Source organism: Vombatus ursinus, unplaced genomic scaffold (genome assembly GCF_900497805.2).
Source record: "Vombatus ursinus unplaced genomic scaffold, bare-nosed wombat genome assembly UNPS02014941.1, whole genome shotgun sequence".
In the NCBI taxonomy this organism is placed as follows: Eukaryota; Metazoa; Chordata; class Mammalia; order Diprotodontia; family Vombatidae; genus Vombatus; species Vombatus ursinus.
Window position 1 is genome coordinate 8,862,736 of NW_020954719.1, and position 15,872 is coordinate 8,878,607.

A 15,872-nucleotide genomic window follows, 5' to 3' on the forward strand; every position below is an offset into this window, starting at 1 on the left:
ATCCCCAGAATGATTCCTTCTATTAGGGTTACTGGGTTAAGACTACCTCCCCAAGGACACTGGCACTCTGATGAGGGGGAGCCAGAGGGAAATATCTATGGCATACTCACAGTCCATTGGCAAAGTCACTCATCACTGGACGCAAACTGGTAAATGTGAGGACGGGGATGAGGGCAAAGGGAAGCTGAAAAAGAGAAAATCTCATGAGAGAGGGGTCCTAAGTGTCTGAATTATTCCAGAGAAGAAGTGACAGAGAGGAAGTGACTGGTAAGCCAAAAGCAGATGAATAACATACTCAAATCATCCCTATCCCCTGGTTCCCTTTCCACTCCTCCAAGCCTTACCTAATTACCACCACTTAACACTAATTACTCCTATTGTTCTGACAAACATCCTTCCTCCACTCCCCAGCACTGCCAGCACTGCTCTGTATGTATGTATGTGTGTGTGTGTGTGTGTGTGTGCATGTGTATGTATAGCTCTGCATAACCACCATTAGCTTAGCACTGATCTTTTGAAGAAATATATTTTACTAACACACACCTTGTCTTTACATTACAGTCCCTGCCCTTTGCAGAATGAATATTCCCTTTAATTCAAGAAGCAAATTTGTCAATCACCTACTATGTGCCAAACATTACACTAGAACTGAAAACAAAACAGTCTGTTCTCAAGGAGTGTAGGTTTGGGCAATAACTTGCACAATGAGAACTTAATACAAAATAATTTTCCCAGAAGGCCTGAGCAAGTGGAAGGAGCAGGCTAAGTCTCCTGTATGCAGCAGCACTTATAAGGGGTTCTGGGAAGCTCAGGGGAGTCGGGAGAAGAAGGCTGGGGACCAGTATAGCTGGGATGGAGAGTGTGTAAGGGACAGAGACGGGCAACAAGCCTAGAGAAGCAGGTCAGAGTTGGAGTGTGAGGCCCTAACAGCCAAAGAGGAGACCCTGTACTGATCCCAGAGGTAAGAAGGAGCCCCTGGAGCAGAAGACACAGAAAAACAATGGAGCAAAACAGAGACTGAGGCTGACACAAGGTATGCATCTTACCCTTAGGAGAGCATCTCTGCCACAAAAGATGAGGCAAGGGCAGCAGCTATTTTAAGCCCCACTATCCTTATGCATATTCACTATGCCAGTCCCCATTAAGCACACATCTCTATTAGCTCAAACACTAATTGTCCTCTAGACTATGATAATAGTGCACACTTAATTAATACTGTACCTTCTTATTTAAAAAATATTTTCTTCTAGAAGGGGAAGGGGATGAGGGAAGGGCTGGGGAGATAGAACAGAGGGCAGTTTAGGGGAAGGGGTATTCAGAATGCACGCTGTCTTTAAGGTGAGGGAGGGGTGAGATGGGGAGAAAATTTGGAACTCAAAATCTTTTAGAAGTAAATGCTGAAAACTAAAAATAACTAAATAAATAACCAAATAAATGGAAACGGATCCACATATACAAATAAAAAAATTATAAAAATAAAAAAAATATTTTCCTCAAACAAGCCCACAGAGATGTATGAGTGTGGAACATGGTCCACATGTTAAACGTGGAACAGACTGCTTTGATTATCTGCTAAACTGATTTCTGTTTTTGTTCTTTGTTACAAGGGATGGCTTTTGGGGGAGGAGATGGAGAGGATATAAAAAACAAAAGTTCTCAAGACATTTTTAAAAGAACCCTATGCGGGCAGCATGTCATTACCATCTTCATTTAATAGATGATGAAACTGAAGCCCAGAGAGGTAAATAACAGTCAGAAGGCTGGAAGCCTACCGCAAACAGGCAGTAATTGGCAGAGAGCCAATTTAGGGGCTTCATTCTTTCCACTGCTGCAGAACTGCCTGCCAAGAGAGGGATCTGGTCTCCTCCACCTCAATCACTCCCCAATATCCCAGACAGGGTCCCAGCTATACTCAGGGACGGCCCAAAATGTGGAGTGGCTCTCCCCTAAGTGCCTGGCCCACGGTGCTGCCTTCAGGGAGGCTGAGCACAAGCCAAAGCCACCCGTGGCTGCCTCTTCACCTGTAAACTCTGCAGCACATTCAGGAAGTCATTCATCCCTGTAAGATGCTCCACGTCCTGGAAGACTGCGACCAGCAGTGTTGGGATGATAGCAATAGAACGTGTCAAGATCACTCGGGCAAACCGTGACCACCTAAGGTTCAGGAATCCCTGGGGAGAAGAACAACAGGTCAAGCTAAATATCTCCTATCACGGCTGAACCAGGAACAGAGGGGAATTGGGGGAAGGAGATGAGAATAAATCAAAGTTGTGAACCTGTCTGACCTTCCTCACCTCCTTCCTCCCTCCTGATTCAGCAGGAACAGCACATACCTCCATGACAAACTGGCCAGAATAGGTCCCCGTCATGGTAGAGCTCTGTCCTGCAGCCAATATGCCCACGGCCCAGATGTAGAGTGCTGCAGGCCCAAAGTAACATCCTAGTACCACTCCCTGGAGGAAGAGAAGGCAGGAAAGAAAGTCAGTTACACGCTTGAGTTCATGTCCCACTTCCACAACAACTAAAGAACCATTTTTCCTGGTTTCCTCTTATCTGTGTGGTCATCACTATGTATCCCATCCACATAGAGCATGACGCTGGAGACTTTCAAAGAAATTTAAACAAAGAAGTCTTCCTTTCCCGAAGTTTTTTTTTTAATTATTTTTCGGCTTTTTTTTTGGTGAGGTAATTGGGGTTAAGTGACTTGTCCAGGGTCACACAACTAGTAAGTGCCAAGTGTCTGTCCCCAAGCTTTTGATTTGAAAACTAGGTTTCACTTGTGCTTCCTCCCACTTCCCTAACCCTTCCCGTCAAACTCTAGGCTTTTATTTTCTCTTTTTTGCCCTATTTTTAATCTACTTATTAAAATTATCTATCCCCATCTGATCAGTTGCTCTTTTAATCCCCACAAAGAATCAGGAGCCTGTGTGACACCTGTACTTTGGAAACACAAAAGCGGATTTTGGCCAAAGTGGTAGGCTCTTAAAGAGGCTCATGCAGAAAGACCTGCTTCTGGAGCAGCTAGGTGGCGCAGTAGATAGAGCACCGGCCCTGAAGTCAGGAGGACCTGAGTTCAAATCCAGCCTCAGACCAAACACTTGACACTAGCTGCGTGACCTTGGGCAAGTCACTTAACCCCAATTGCCTCACTAAAAAAAAGAAAAAAGAAAGAAAGACCTGCTCCCATGGACTTGTGACCTTATGCCAAGATACTCACCCCCTTGTAGAGGTCCACAGTCAACATGGTATCGTTTAGAGGGAAGAGGTCGCTGTGAGGACTGCTATTATTGACGCAGATGTCATGCTGGAATCCAAAAGACAAAAAGAGTACATTTTCTTTTCAGAGATGAAAAGAGAGAAACAGGGCTGAAAGGGTAGACCCCTACTGCAGGCTGCACCAAGATTATTACAGATAATACAGGTAATTAAAGGATCTGTCTGGACAAAGATTGGGAAGTAGCCTGGATCAGCAGCCAGGTCACTGCATCTCCCTTCCAATGATAGCCTTGCTTCTCCAAGTTATTACTATCATCAAAAATATTTACTGAACGTGAATGTCCAATAAACTGGCCCAGGTCCACCTTCAACAAAGAAAAAGCCCCTGGCCTCCAAAATTGTTTTTGTTAAGGACCCCCATACCAGCCCTTCTCCTCTGTGCCTGTCAGTACTTCAGATCCTATTTCTACTGAAATAAATGTTTCACTTCATTTTCCTCTTGGCAGGACAGCAGACCTTGCAAGTATCAAAAGATGGCCATCAGCTTTGTATTACAAGTCTCAAAAATGTGCTTTGAGCTCCCAACTTCTCTGAGGGCCAGGATACTTCTCTAGCCCAAAGGTCTTGTCCCATAACTACAGTACCAAATCCTAGGCACGCTGATTAAACCAAAACCACAGCCATGAGCCAAGATCTTTGGTTACTACTGGAAATTTAAGGGTAAAGCACTGAGACTCTTGGGCTGGCCACTCATGACCTTCAATGCTGCCACCAACTTAAAAGTATTCCCAACATTAGGATTTGCCTATCTCCTGCCCACATATTCCCTTTAGACAGATTTTAATAAATGTGCAGCTATGTGTGATGCATGCGCCGTGCTAGAAGTGAGGACACACTAATGGAAACAACACGGTCCTTACTTAAGAAGTTCACATCTACAGGTGGAATAAAACACCTATACAATAGATATCGGGTAAAATGTAGTAAGGGCAAAGGAGAGTCAGACAAAGTGCTCCTTTTTAACTGGGTGGATCAGGACAACAGCACCTCAGCTGGATCTTTAAAGAAGAAAAGGATTTCAAAAGGCAGAGATGTGGAGTATACTGCAGGCAAGGGGGAGGGTGTGAGAAGACTGGAAAGACAGAGTGAAGCACAGCTCTGGAGGGCTTTCAATGAGAGGCTTGGAGATTCCTATTTTAATACGATTTCCAAAAGGGAATCACTACAGGTTTGGGGGTGGGACGAGGAGAAAGGGAGGTGTTAACATGCTCAGAATTGTTCATTTGGAAGATTATTTTGCTATTTGTGTGAACAATGGGTATGAAAAAGGAGACCCTGGAGGTTAAGGAAAATAATCCAAGCAAGAGGGAAAGATCTGAGATAGGATGGTGGTGGTGTAAGTGGAGAGATGCCAAACATAACGTGGAGATCAAATTGCCTCAGCAACTGCCTAGAGGAGAGGGAAGAAAGGAGAGGGAAAAGTCAAAGATGACTCTGAAATTCTGAGCTTGAGAAGATGGGGGCACCATCAACAGAAACGGGGCCAGAGGCCTGGCAGCTGTTCCACACCATCAAGGCATCTTTGCCCTTTCCCTTTGGCTCCTACAGCTCCTGTCCTGCCCTGGCTTTTCCTGCTGCTCTCAAGGGGGCAGGCCAGCCCCCTTGTTCACCAAGCCCTTCCCCAGGACTGACCCTCAACCTTGATTCCGAGGTCTTCCTCAGCTCTTGGCCCACTACCCCACTCTCTTCGGCCCACAGTCACTTACCACTTGCTTGTTAGTTTCATTATAAAAGGCCTCTGCAAAGACTGAGACGACAAAGACGTTGATGATGAAGGAGACAAAGAGAGCGATGCAGGACTCAATGAAGAAGTACTTGTTGGCTTCTCGGACCTCCCGCTTGCTGGCCCTGTTCACCTGCCTGGACTAGAGAGGACAGATAGAGGCAGCTGTGAACTTGGTCAGTGGAAGGTGCTAAGGGAGGGGCCCAGTGATATAGCAGGTGAATGACCTGAGGCTATGAACAGCAACACAATCCAACAGTTAACAAGCAACTATGAAGCACCTACTTTGTGCTAGGCACTAGCAACACAGAGACAAAAATGAACAAAATAGTTTCTGTCCTGAAGGAGCTTCCATGTTATCAGAAAGAAAAAACATGTGCCCAAATAAGTACAGATAAAATAGTAAAGTAAATAAAGTAAGAAAAAAAAAGTAAAAAAAAAATTATCAGTGGAGAAGGCACCAAAGAGGGCTTCTTAACCTGGGGTCCATAAGCTTTGGAAAAAATACTTTGATAACTGTATTTCAACATAATAATATTTACAGCTATCATTTATATATGGCTTTATAATAAGGTTTGCAAAGTGCTCATTTTACCCCCACAATAACCCAGTGAAGAAGGTACTATTATTTGCCCTCATTTTACAGATGAGGAAACAGAGAGATCAAGTGACTTGTCCAGGGTCACACAGCCAATAATGGCCAAACTGAGGCCAAATTTGAACTCAGGTCTTTCTGATATCAGGTCTATCCCTCTCTGCCTCAGTGTCTACATAACTGGTTTCCTTTGTAAGCTTATGTATTTTACAGTCTGCAGTTAAAATCATTCTTCCGAGAAGGGGTCCACAGGCTCCACCAAATTATCAAAGGAGTCAGTGACACAAAAAAGGTTAAGAACTTCCCGTACTAGAAACTAGGGAGAGGTGGAAGATCAGGGGAGGCCTCATGCAGAAAGTGCCCCTAGAGCTAAGCTCTGAAGGCAGCAGGAGGATTCTACAAGATGGAGGGAGGAGGGAAAGCATTCCATGCCCAGAAATGGGAGACAGGACACTGTGTTCTCGCACAAGTGAGCAAGATGTCTAACCTCCACTGGGTGTGTGAAAGTGAGAATGTGTAATAAGTCCAGAAAGGAGTCAGTCTGTGAAGGCTTTTAAATGCCCTCATCAGATTTATTCTTGGTTATACCTCTAAACCAGAGCTGTCAAACTCTCAGGCAAGCCCCAGGAAGCCACAAAAACCATACTAAAATGTCAACTGGAAAATGTCCAACAAAATGAAAATATAATAAACACAGACAGTGTTAATTTGAGGTTTTCTAAGTTAATATTCAGTATTCCTATTTGAGATTGACATTTCTGAGTTAAACCAACCAATAAGGGCAGAATGACTCTCCTCTGACAGGAGGAGAAAAGAAGGAAAGAAGAAAGGAGAAAAGACAGACAAATCACCCACTGTTCTGTTAATTTAAAGGATTTTCTCTAACACAAAGAGGATAACCGCATTCATATAGCTCCTGCTATGTGCTAGTCATTGTGCTCAACATTTTACAATTAGTATCTCATTCGATCCTCACAACAACCCTGAGAGGCAAGTACTATTACCATCCCCATTTTACAGTTGAGGAAAGTGAGACCAACAGAGGTTAAGTTGACTTGCTCAGGGTCATATAATTAGTAAGAGTCAGAGGCTGGATTTGAACTCAGGTCATTCTGTCTTCACTCCCCATACTTTATCTACTACACCTCAAGACTGAAGAACTGAAATAAATACCCTTCTGAGGAAAAAAAAACTTTAGTCGAATTATTGTGGATCAAGAAGGTGACATTTCTTCTCATTCTTTATGTGATGAGTTCAAAGGGGAATTTTTATAATGATACAGTTCTCTGCTTTCCAGCCACTACGGATACATAAGGCCTTAAGGAACTAGAAAAGTAGTTGTCACTGTAGAAAAGTAGCCTTCTCTGTTTCACTATTCAGAACTGCCAATGGGCAGCCCAGCTCACTTCTTTTCTACCAGAACTTGACTCCTGGCTTCTCATTTATAATCTCCCACATCCCTCCAACCCACCATTCCACCAAACCTGTCCTCACCCCCAAGAGGAGAAAATATTTTCCTAGCCTGTTAACAAGGGTACCCAGCACCTTTACCTGACTTTGCTAGAGGGTACTGAGGCAAAAGAGGATCGGGAAAGCCCAGTTTGTGACATGATTCTTATGAGGGACAAAGGACAGTCTTCTTCCCTAGGGCCACTCAGACTCAGGAGATGAAGAGAAAACCAGCTCAGCATGCATTTGGCCTTTTTACAAAGTCCTTGAATCTCAGTTTCTTTGAGGGTCTGGAAACCTCTAATCCTATTGGTTGGTGCTATGGAACAGGGTTCAATCGTGTAAAACAAACCTCCAGCATATGAAGGATACCCTGCTCTTTCAAAACCTCCAAAGTTGATCCTTTAAGAGAAAATGGGTAATTTAATTTAAATTTGCTTCACTTGTTACTAGAGGGAAAGAACTCATAAATTTAGGATACTCAGGATCAGGACTCACTTACCTTGACTAGTGCGGAGTGCAGATACATGTTATGTGGCATGATAACAGCACCCACAATGCCCACGGCCTGCTCAACCTGCGGGGTGCTACAGCCTGAACAAGAGGGTACGAACATGCCCTTCAGCACCTCGGCCTGGTTGGGTTTCACTGTAATATACTGGACACCAACATCAAAGTGGTTAGCATCTACTCCCTCTGGTCATGGTCAGGCTCCATAATGAAACAGGTGCCCCAGCCCTGAGCTATAAGGGAATTTACAATTCTCACTGTTCCTGACTACCCTGACGTGAATGATGTTCTGCTTCTCAGGGCAGCAGGCCTAGCAGGCCTTCAGTCCCTGGCAATGGGTACAATCCTGAAGGATCACAGGGGTGGCAGGCAGAGAGAAGGGGCTCAGGACCTTAATCTTGTCAGCCTCACAGGGATTATGAATGGAGGCAAAAAGAATGAATAATCTTAAAAAATCACTTAAATCTGACTCACACATTTCCTTCAACATTTACTCTGGGTTGGAATTTTGAGGCCTAGTACACATGTATTTGAGAACTAACTACAGCTAAAAAGTCAAGTTCACCCAGGTCAACCAGCTGAAATCAATTTGTAACAAGGATTCAGAAGGAAGGGGCCATTTTGTTCTTTCCCACATATCCATCCTTGCCCTGGCCACCCCATTCCAACAAGGCCCTCTAAAGCTCCATGAGTCTAAGTGTTGTAGCACAAAAACGATGAAGCCTCCCTACCCTCTACCCCTACAATATAAATTTGGAGTCCATTCTGTAAGTGACACACATCACCCAGAATGCTAAAGGTCTGAATTCTGCTAGGCTGCTAAGTCAGACCCTGGCAGTTGACTTCCCTTCCCCAAGGGGCAGTGCTATGTCAAAGCAGTCCCAGTTCTGCAAGACAGACCCAAAGCAGGCTGGTTCTGAGGGATCTGGAACATCCGCAGGAAGTCTGCTCCAGTTCAGGTTCCTGACTGATCTGGAAAGCCACACACATGCCAGAGATAGTCTGGCTTGGGTGTGGAGATCTCTGAGACTGACCTTGTCATTTCAGGACTGATGTAGGTACAAAATGGCTTTTGTTATCTATGTGTGGTATTTTACTTCCTGTTTCTATAAAGTAACTGGCTTTTAGAAGCTAATAAGCAATTGAAACTTACTTCATATCCAAATGTGAGGGCCATGATGGTGATGAGAAAGCCAAAGAAGGCTTCCAGTTTCCGCAAACCTAAGGAAAGAAACATGGAAAGAAGGTTTCCTTAATGAGACATACTGCTTCTAAGGCAAAACTTGACCTTTTTTCCAACACCGTTTCCTCTCTGCATCCCCTCCCCCCAGCCCGTAACTCCTCCTTACCATATTTGTCCAGAAAAAGAAACATGAAGGTATCCGCTATGGTAATGAGAACTCCACCCCACAGAGGAACCCTAGGCCAGAGATCAGAAATGAACATGAGGGGAGGGGAGAGAAGAGGAGGGTGGAAGAGCCCACCTCCCCAAACCCCAGAAAGGCCAAATTCTGGAGGTGGCAGGTGGCCCAGGCCTCTGCCAGTGTGAGGAACACAGTGCCCATTGAGAAGAAAAGCCAATGCCACTGCAGGGTGAGGATCAAAAGCCCAACTCCATACACTCAATGGCGACCCTGGTTCTTCTCACAACTATTTCACTGATAAGAGGTTCTCAGTCACACTTCCTCACGAGACTCAATTTGTATCACATGCTTTCTTCACCCATGGAGGCTCAGTGAAAGGCTGGGAATATTGGGGGTGACTCAAAGTTTCAGGGGAAAAAAACTCACTTCCCAGAAGACAGGAGATTGATGGCAATAGCTGACCCTATGACTTCTTGCATATCGGAGCCTATGATGGCGGTCTCCACCATCAGCCACAGAATAATTCGGGGGACCTTAACACAAACATTGGAGAAATCAAGTTCAAAATTAAGCTGACATTTCAGAGAACACTTCCTTGAAGGTCCTGAGATTTCTGCACACATAGATAGTTTGTCCCTAAAATCTTAGTGCATTTTGAACCTATTAAGCTTAAAAGCTATACTAAGGGGGGCAGCTAGGTGGCGCAGTGGATAAAGCACCGGCCCTGAAGTCAGGAGGACCTGAGTTCAAATCCGGCCTCAGACCAGATACTTGACACTTACTAGCTATGTGACCCTGGGCAAGTCACTTAACCCCAACTGCCTGAAAAAAAAACAAAACAAAACCAAAAACAAACAAACAAACAAAAAAAGCTATACTAAGACTTTAGGTATACCCTGTATCACAGCATAGGCCCACGAGCAATGAGACAAATTACCCAGCTACACATAGCCAAGTGCCATATTTTTGTTCCACCTGTCCCACCCTCAGACCTCTCTTAACCAGACTCAGCTACAGAGAGACAGATGCGCTTCCTTCCTTGTGGCATCAGTGCACAAGGAGATGGGGTGTAATGGGGAAGTCACTTGTATTCTCATTCCATTCAATGGCACCCCTTAGGACAGGCAGGCGCCTCTCCTGCCCAACTGAAACTATCCTAAAAGTCTGAGGGATTAACATGTAACTGATGAAAATGTATTAAGCACCTACTACATGCACATATAGTCAAGAGGGGTAGAAGGGCAGTAAAGGAAAGAAATACTGAAGAAAAGGGGCCTCCTCTAGGTGAATCTAATTTGGAAACCAAAACACACCTAAATGTGGAAAAGACTGAAGGACAGTCAACATAACAGAGGCCCACAGGCAAACAAAGAAATGGACAGTGATATTAGTGACCCAGGTGTGGTGCAGCCTCAGATTAAGGTAGGTAATACCAAGCAGCAAGAGCCAAGATCTGACTGTTATGGCAGGCTGGCTCACTGGGGACACAACAAAGACAGAAAGGGACAGCTGCTTGAAAAAGCCAATGATTCATTCACAACAAATACTGAAGTGCCTATTACATACTAGTGGCTAGCACAATGTTGAGGTAAAACAAGATCTCTACACTCATGGACATTACAGTCTAGAAGACAGGTAAGATACAAATACAGATGACTGTAATACATAATATTAGAGAGGTACAAAATCAAGGACTTTGTGAGGTCCATGAACTATGATTTTTACTGAGATGAAGGATGCAAAGTCTATCCAGAAAGGCTTCTTGGAGGAGGCAGCATCTGAATTCAGCCTTAAAGGGTAGATAGAAATTAAACAGGCAAAGAGGGAGAATATTCTAGGCACACGGAGGAGTGCACACAAAGGCAAAGGGGAAAGAAAGCGCAGATAAAGAGGAATCCAGTCTGGTTGGAACAAGGCAAAATGAACAGTGGTGGCTAAACAGAAAGAGAAGACACTAATGACCTGGGAATGCAAACCAGAGGGTGAACCTCAAAGCTCAAAAAAGAGGTTTCTTCTTCCATATCCCAGAAATACAAGAAGAAAAGAGGCATTTGAAGGAAGAAGGAAAGAAGGAGGGAAAGTGTGAGGTCTTGTTTGAGGGGCCAGCCAGGTGGGGCCCCAGAAAGGGCAGGGGGGGGTCTGTAGAGAAGAGTGAAGTACACCACTCAGCATTACAGATGTGAGGCAAATACTGAGGGTCATCTCTGTACTGGGGTTTCGGAGAAGAGGACAAAAACACCCAGCCACTGCTCTCTAAGCCTCCCAATGTGACGGTAGGTGGCTAGGTCATGGCAGGCAGGCACAAGACCTGGGTCTGAAGTCCTAGCTGTGGGGTAACCGTGGTCTGACCCTCGGCCTGTTTCCTTGTCAATAAAGTGAAGATAACAGTATTTGCACTCTCCACATCACAAGGAGAGAAGGGATTAAGATGACAGATGAGTTAACCTTTATAAGGTGTTTTGTAAACTCTAAAGTGCTATGTAAATATTAGCTATTATTATTCATTATTAAAAGAACTCTTTTTAAGAGCAACTTTGAGTGAACAAGTTATTTTGACTATTATAAATACCCAAATTAACCATAAAAGGACGTTTGAAGAAAGACACTATCTGTATCCAGAGAAAAAAACTGATAAATGGAAGTATGCATAAAATAATTTTACATATATATACCTATTTGTGTCTAATGGTAGCCATCTCTAGTGCGGGGGGGGAGAGGATAATTTTGTTGCATATTTGAAAGGAATAGCAAGTTGTACATAGTAGATTTGCAGTTTCATGTGCGATCATCTTTTTTTATTGTAGTAGATTATGGAAATGCTTTTTTTATTCCATAAATTAAAAATAAAATAAAAAAAAGAACTCCTGGATCAATGAGATCACAGGTCCATTTAAGGGAAAAATATAACAAACCACAGTAGAGAGACTTACAAAGGAAACTGTTGTAGCTTTTCACATGAAAGTACAGACAATAGGACGAAAGGGGCCTTGGCAGGAATGACTGGTCCAGAATGCAGTCAGTAGGGGGGATGTTGAAATGAGCCTCAAGGTTCTAAAGGAGGGGAGGAACTATTGTGGCTTGGCAATCAGTCTCAGCATCGCAGCTCTCTGGGGCACTAGAGGGAGTCACTGACCTTGGGATACTGCCGGTGACACACTTCAGCGAGATGCAGGCCCGTGACCACGCCCAGCCTGGCTGCCAGGCGCTGCAACAGGAGCCCCACGATGGTGGCCAGGAGGAGAACCCAGAGCAACTAGGAAAAATGAATTCCCCCAGGATGGAGGACACGATCATAAGCCAACTGCAAAAGACCTTCTTTTCAGGCACAAGCTTCCTTGGAAATCTTTGGGCAGGAGCGATACATTCAGACTTGGACCCCAGAGGAGACAATCTGGAGCCCAGATAGAGCCTAGGCTCTATCTAGTCTAGGTCTACACCTGACCTGCTGGGACAGCTGAGCAAATCCCTGTCATCTGTGTGTCTCAATTTTTCCAACTCTAACATAAACCCTTCCTTTTTTTAGAGGAACAAAGGTAAAATGAAAGACCTAATGGGAACAGTGTTTTGCATTTGAAAGTAAGAGATTTTTTCAGGCTCCCCTAAAATTCTGGATTCTGAAACCTGAGATTTCACTGGTACAGGGAACTCATAAATGAGGAAATTACCCCCACCAATGTAGACAGCATCTTCTCTGAAATTTCTAGTCTTAGAGAGATGACCACTGAGAGGTTCACAGCCAGCACGTGTCAGGGACAGGACCTGAACCCAGGGCTTCCTGACATGGAGGCTAGTTCTCCAGTAACTGTACCTCACACTGCTTCTCTAGCATCTGGATAAAGACTGCCAATAACCCTCAAACCTGACATGCCAAGGACAGAAAGAATGTGTGTTACACAGAGAAGGGGGAAAGGCCAGAGACTCACCTTAAACTGGGCCACGGCCCCTGACTGCAAATCGGATTCAATGTTCCCTGGATCCAGATAAGCAATGCTCATGAGGAAGCCAGGCCCTGTAAAGGCCCAGAGTTTTCGGAAGCTAAAACAAGAATACTACACAAGAAACAAGATATGAGGAGGACAAATTGAGCTTTGCTCCAAATTGAAAACTGCAAAACCAGTATTACAAAAGGGGTCTAATAACTGTTAACTGTAACAAAAGTGAAGGGTTTTAGGTGGGTCCTTCTCTCCTCCTCCTCCTCCTCCTCTGCACCCTGCAGCAGCACCTCCTTTTCAGGTATGTAGGTACGACATAGCCAGAAGAATACCCTCATCACTCTGATCACCCTTACCCTCTAACTATACTAACAATACCCAAGTAAAATCCAAATAGCCCTAAAGCCATCACGAGGAAGAAAACAAACAGCTTTTGTTTGGGACATAAAGAAAAACATGCTAGCTCCCTTCTCTCTAAGCCAGGTTGTCCACAGCAGAATCCTAAAAGCCAAAGTCCAGTTTTTGGAGACTGTTTGCCAAAGTTCAGAACCTTTGGATTTCACTGGGCAGGAGCCAATGAGCTGACCCTACTGGGGACCCAAGGCTGGGTCCTGAGAGCTGACTGGCTCCTGAAGGATTCTGCAGGACACCTAAGCTGTCTGGATCTTCCCTCTGTGTGTGTCCTTGCTACTAACCTCCTCCTCGGGAATGGAGACCTTCTCATCAAAGTAGGTGGTAAAAGGCTCTTCCTGAGATGCAGAGGCTTCTGAAGGGGAATTACTACTGTAGATGGTGTTAACAGCGCCCAGGCTGGCAGTGTCCCCATGGTCTCCAGAACCATCTTCTAAAGTCACACGTAAAAATGGAAAGAATCAGTTTGGGGAAAAATTCACAACAACCCCCAACCCCACCCCCACAAAAACCTTAGTACTCCATCATATTATTGTTATCAGCACAAAATTTCTATGAGGAAAGAAAGCCAAGACACAAAGAGAAAGCAGTAGACAGGCCCTATAACTCATCCAGACCAATGTAAATAGCACTTCTCAGTAAGAACTTTCCTATGTCCCCCTCTAGTACCCAAAGAGAAAAAAAATTTTATTTTCTATAATGCAGTTTTCCTCTCAAACTCACTCTCCATCAGGGCCGCCTCATCCCCAGCATGTAAAGAAATAAATCAAGCCAGGAAAATGACAGGACTCACGGTTGAGACAGTCCTTGACCATTACGGATCAGGTTCCACGTGCTTCTCAGAAATTTAAAAAAAAAAAAAAAAATTCTACAGAACTCTGACCTGATGCACAGGGCAAAATGCAACAAGTCAATGAGTACAGAATTTTCCCAAGTGTTCTGCCTCTCCTTCTTCCTGACTCAGTCACTATTAGCCAGTCACGTGCTGATCAAGGCCTCAGGACAGGCTAACTGAAAGCAGACTACTATCTATATACTCCTTCCCCATTCCCGAAATTATCTTAGAGGGAGGGAGCAAAGGCTAGAAAAAGAGTTGGGGGAGGAGGAGGCCAGCTCACTCCATTCATGAAGACCAGGCTCCCAAAGCCACCAGGGGGCCCACGTTTGCTTAGAGTGAACAGATCAAGTCTGTGACTCCATAACCTTGAGTTTTGGGGGATTGTTTTGTCTTTTGGGGGGGCATGGGTGAAGGCAGTAGAGGAGAAGCCCTCATTTTACAGGAAGACCTGAGTGGCAGAATGGACAAAGTACTGAGTGCACTGGGCTATGAGTCAGGAAGACCTGAGTTTGAATGTTTCCTCAGGAATTTACTAGTTATTTACTCGCTATGGGCAAGTTATTTAAGCTCTCAACCTCAGTTTCCTCAGGGGTAATAGTACCTACCACACAGGTGAGATAATAAAAAGCACTCTGCAAATCTTGAGAATGCTAATATAAGCATTAGCTATTATTATCATCATCTCTGAGTGACTAAAAAGCTAAGAGAATGACCACAAAACAGTAGATCTAGGATGATCTAGAATTCTGGGCTTCTTAAACTTTTTCCACTCTAAGAAGTGCTGGAAGTGAGCAGAATTCTATTCTACTACAAATTCAGAGTTTAAAGTTTTAGAGCTCAGGACTGCTCAGCCAAAGTACACAACAGAGAGGAGGGTACAAAGCAGGAGGCACTCTCCTGACATATCCATAAACATCTCTTAAATCCCCCAAAGGCTCTCACTGTTCACAATCAGAACAATAAGGAATGCAATTACTCTATCCAGAGGGAGCAAACAAGGGTTTCAATTACATTCTGGAGCTTTGGGGGCCGGGTCTAGAAGAGAAAACAAAGGTAACCATAACCAACCACAAACAGCAACAATTGCTGACTAGCCTAACCAGGCCGTTATATAGCTCCAGAGTCGGCCTATAACCTCATTCTTCCCCCCTCTGCCATTTCAGATCGGAAATACAATATACCTTGACATGATGACAACCCATTTTAACTTACTGCCTAAAAGTGGAGCAAACTTGTGGACATCAATGTTATAACCAGAAGAAAAAATTCTGGAAGGGGATAGAAGAGATGATTTACAAAGCTGTTTAAAACATCATCAAGGGGCAGCTAGGTGGCACAGTGGATAGAGTACCGGCCCTGGATTCAGGAGGACCTGAGTTCAAATCTGGCCTCAGATACATAACACTTACTAGTTGTGTGACCTTAGGCAAGTCACTTAACCCTACTGCCTAACCAAAAGCAAAAAACTATAAAACATCATCAACAAATAACACAAAACTTCAAATTACCAGCAGGCATCTTCTGGTCAGAACTTAAAGTCATGGTGGAAGCCGGTACATCCGAGGACTTAGAATAGGATTCTAAAAAGGGGAGAGAAAATTAACAAGAATAAATCAACAAGCAGAGGATCAGCACTTGTCAACATTACTGCTGTTACAAGTCAACGTGGCCCCTATCTCCCACTTCATGAACAGTTTCATAAACAAACATGAAATAATTTGAAAAACTCTTTTTGGAGTCCGATCAAACTAATATCTAATCAAATCAATTCTGT

The 15,872-nt window shown here is 44.2% G+C and overlaps 1 protein-coding gene across 8 annotated transcripts in view; it reads right to left on the reverse strand.

Moving 5' to 3' along the window:
* The window catches only part of SLC11A2 (solute carrier family 11 member 2), a 49,535-nt gene that overhangs the window by 13,298 nt on the left and 20,365 nt on the right, over positions 1–15,872 (reverse strand). For all 8 annotated transcript variants that reach the window (XM_027844293.1, XM_027844294.1, XM_027844299.1 and 5 more), the window contains 13 exons: positions 15,607–15,678; positions 13,545–13,693; positions 12,841–12,966; positions 12,051–12,170; positions 9,344–9,450; positions 8,903–8,973; positions 8,707–8,774; positions 7,546–7,701; positions 4,983–5,141; positions 3,218–3,304; positions 2,334–2,453; positions 2,022–2,171; positions 111–184 (listed from right to left, as the gene is read on the reverse strand). In XM_027844293.1, coding sequence (XP_027700094.1) covers positions 111–184; positions 2,022–2,171; positions 2,334–2,453; positions 3,218–3,304; positions 4,983–5,141; positions 7,546–7,701; positions 8,707–8,774; positions 8,903–8,973; positions 9,344–9,450; positions 12,051–12,170; positions 12,841–12,966; positions 13,545–13,693; positions 15,607–15,678 — 1,459 coding nt within the window. The remainder of the gene's footprint in view (positions 1–110; positions 185–2,021; positions 2,172–2,333; positions 2,454–3,217; positions 3,305–4,982; positions 5,142–7,545; positions 7,702–8,706; positions 8,775–8,902; positions 8,974–9,343; positions 9,451–12,050; positions 12,171–12,840; positions 12,967–13,544; positions 13,694–15,606; positions 15,679–15,872) is intronic.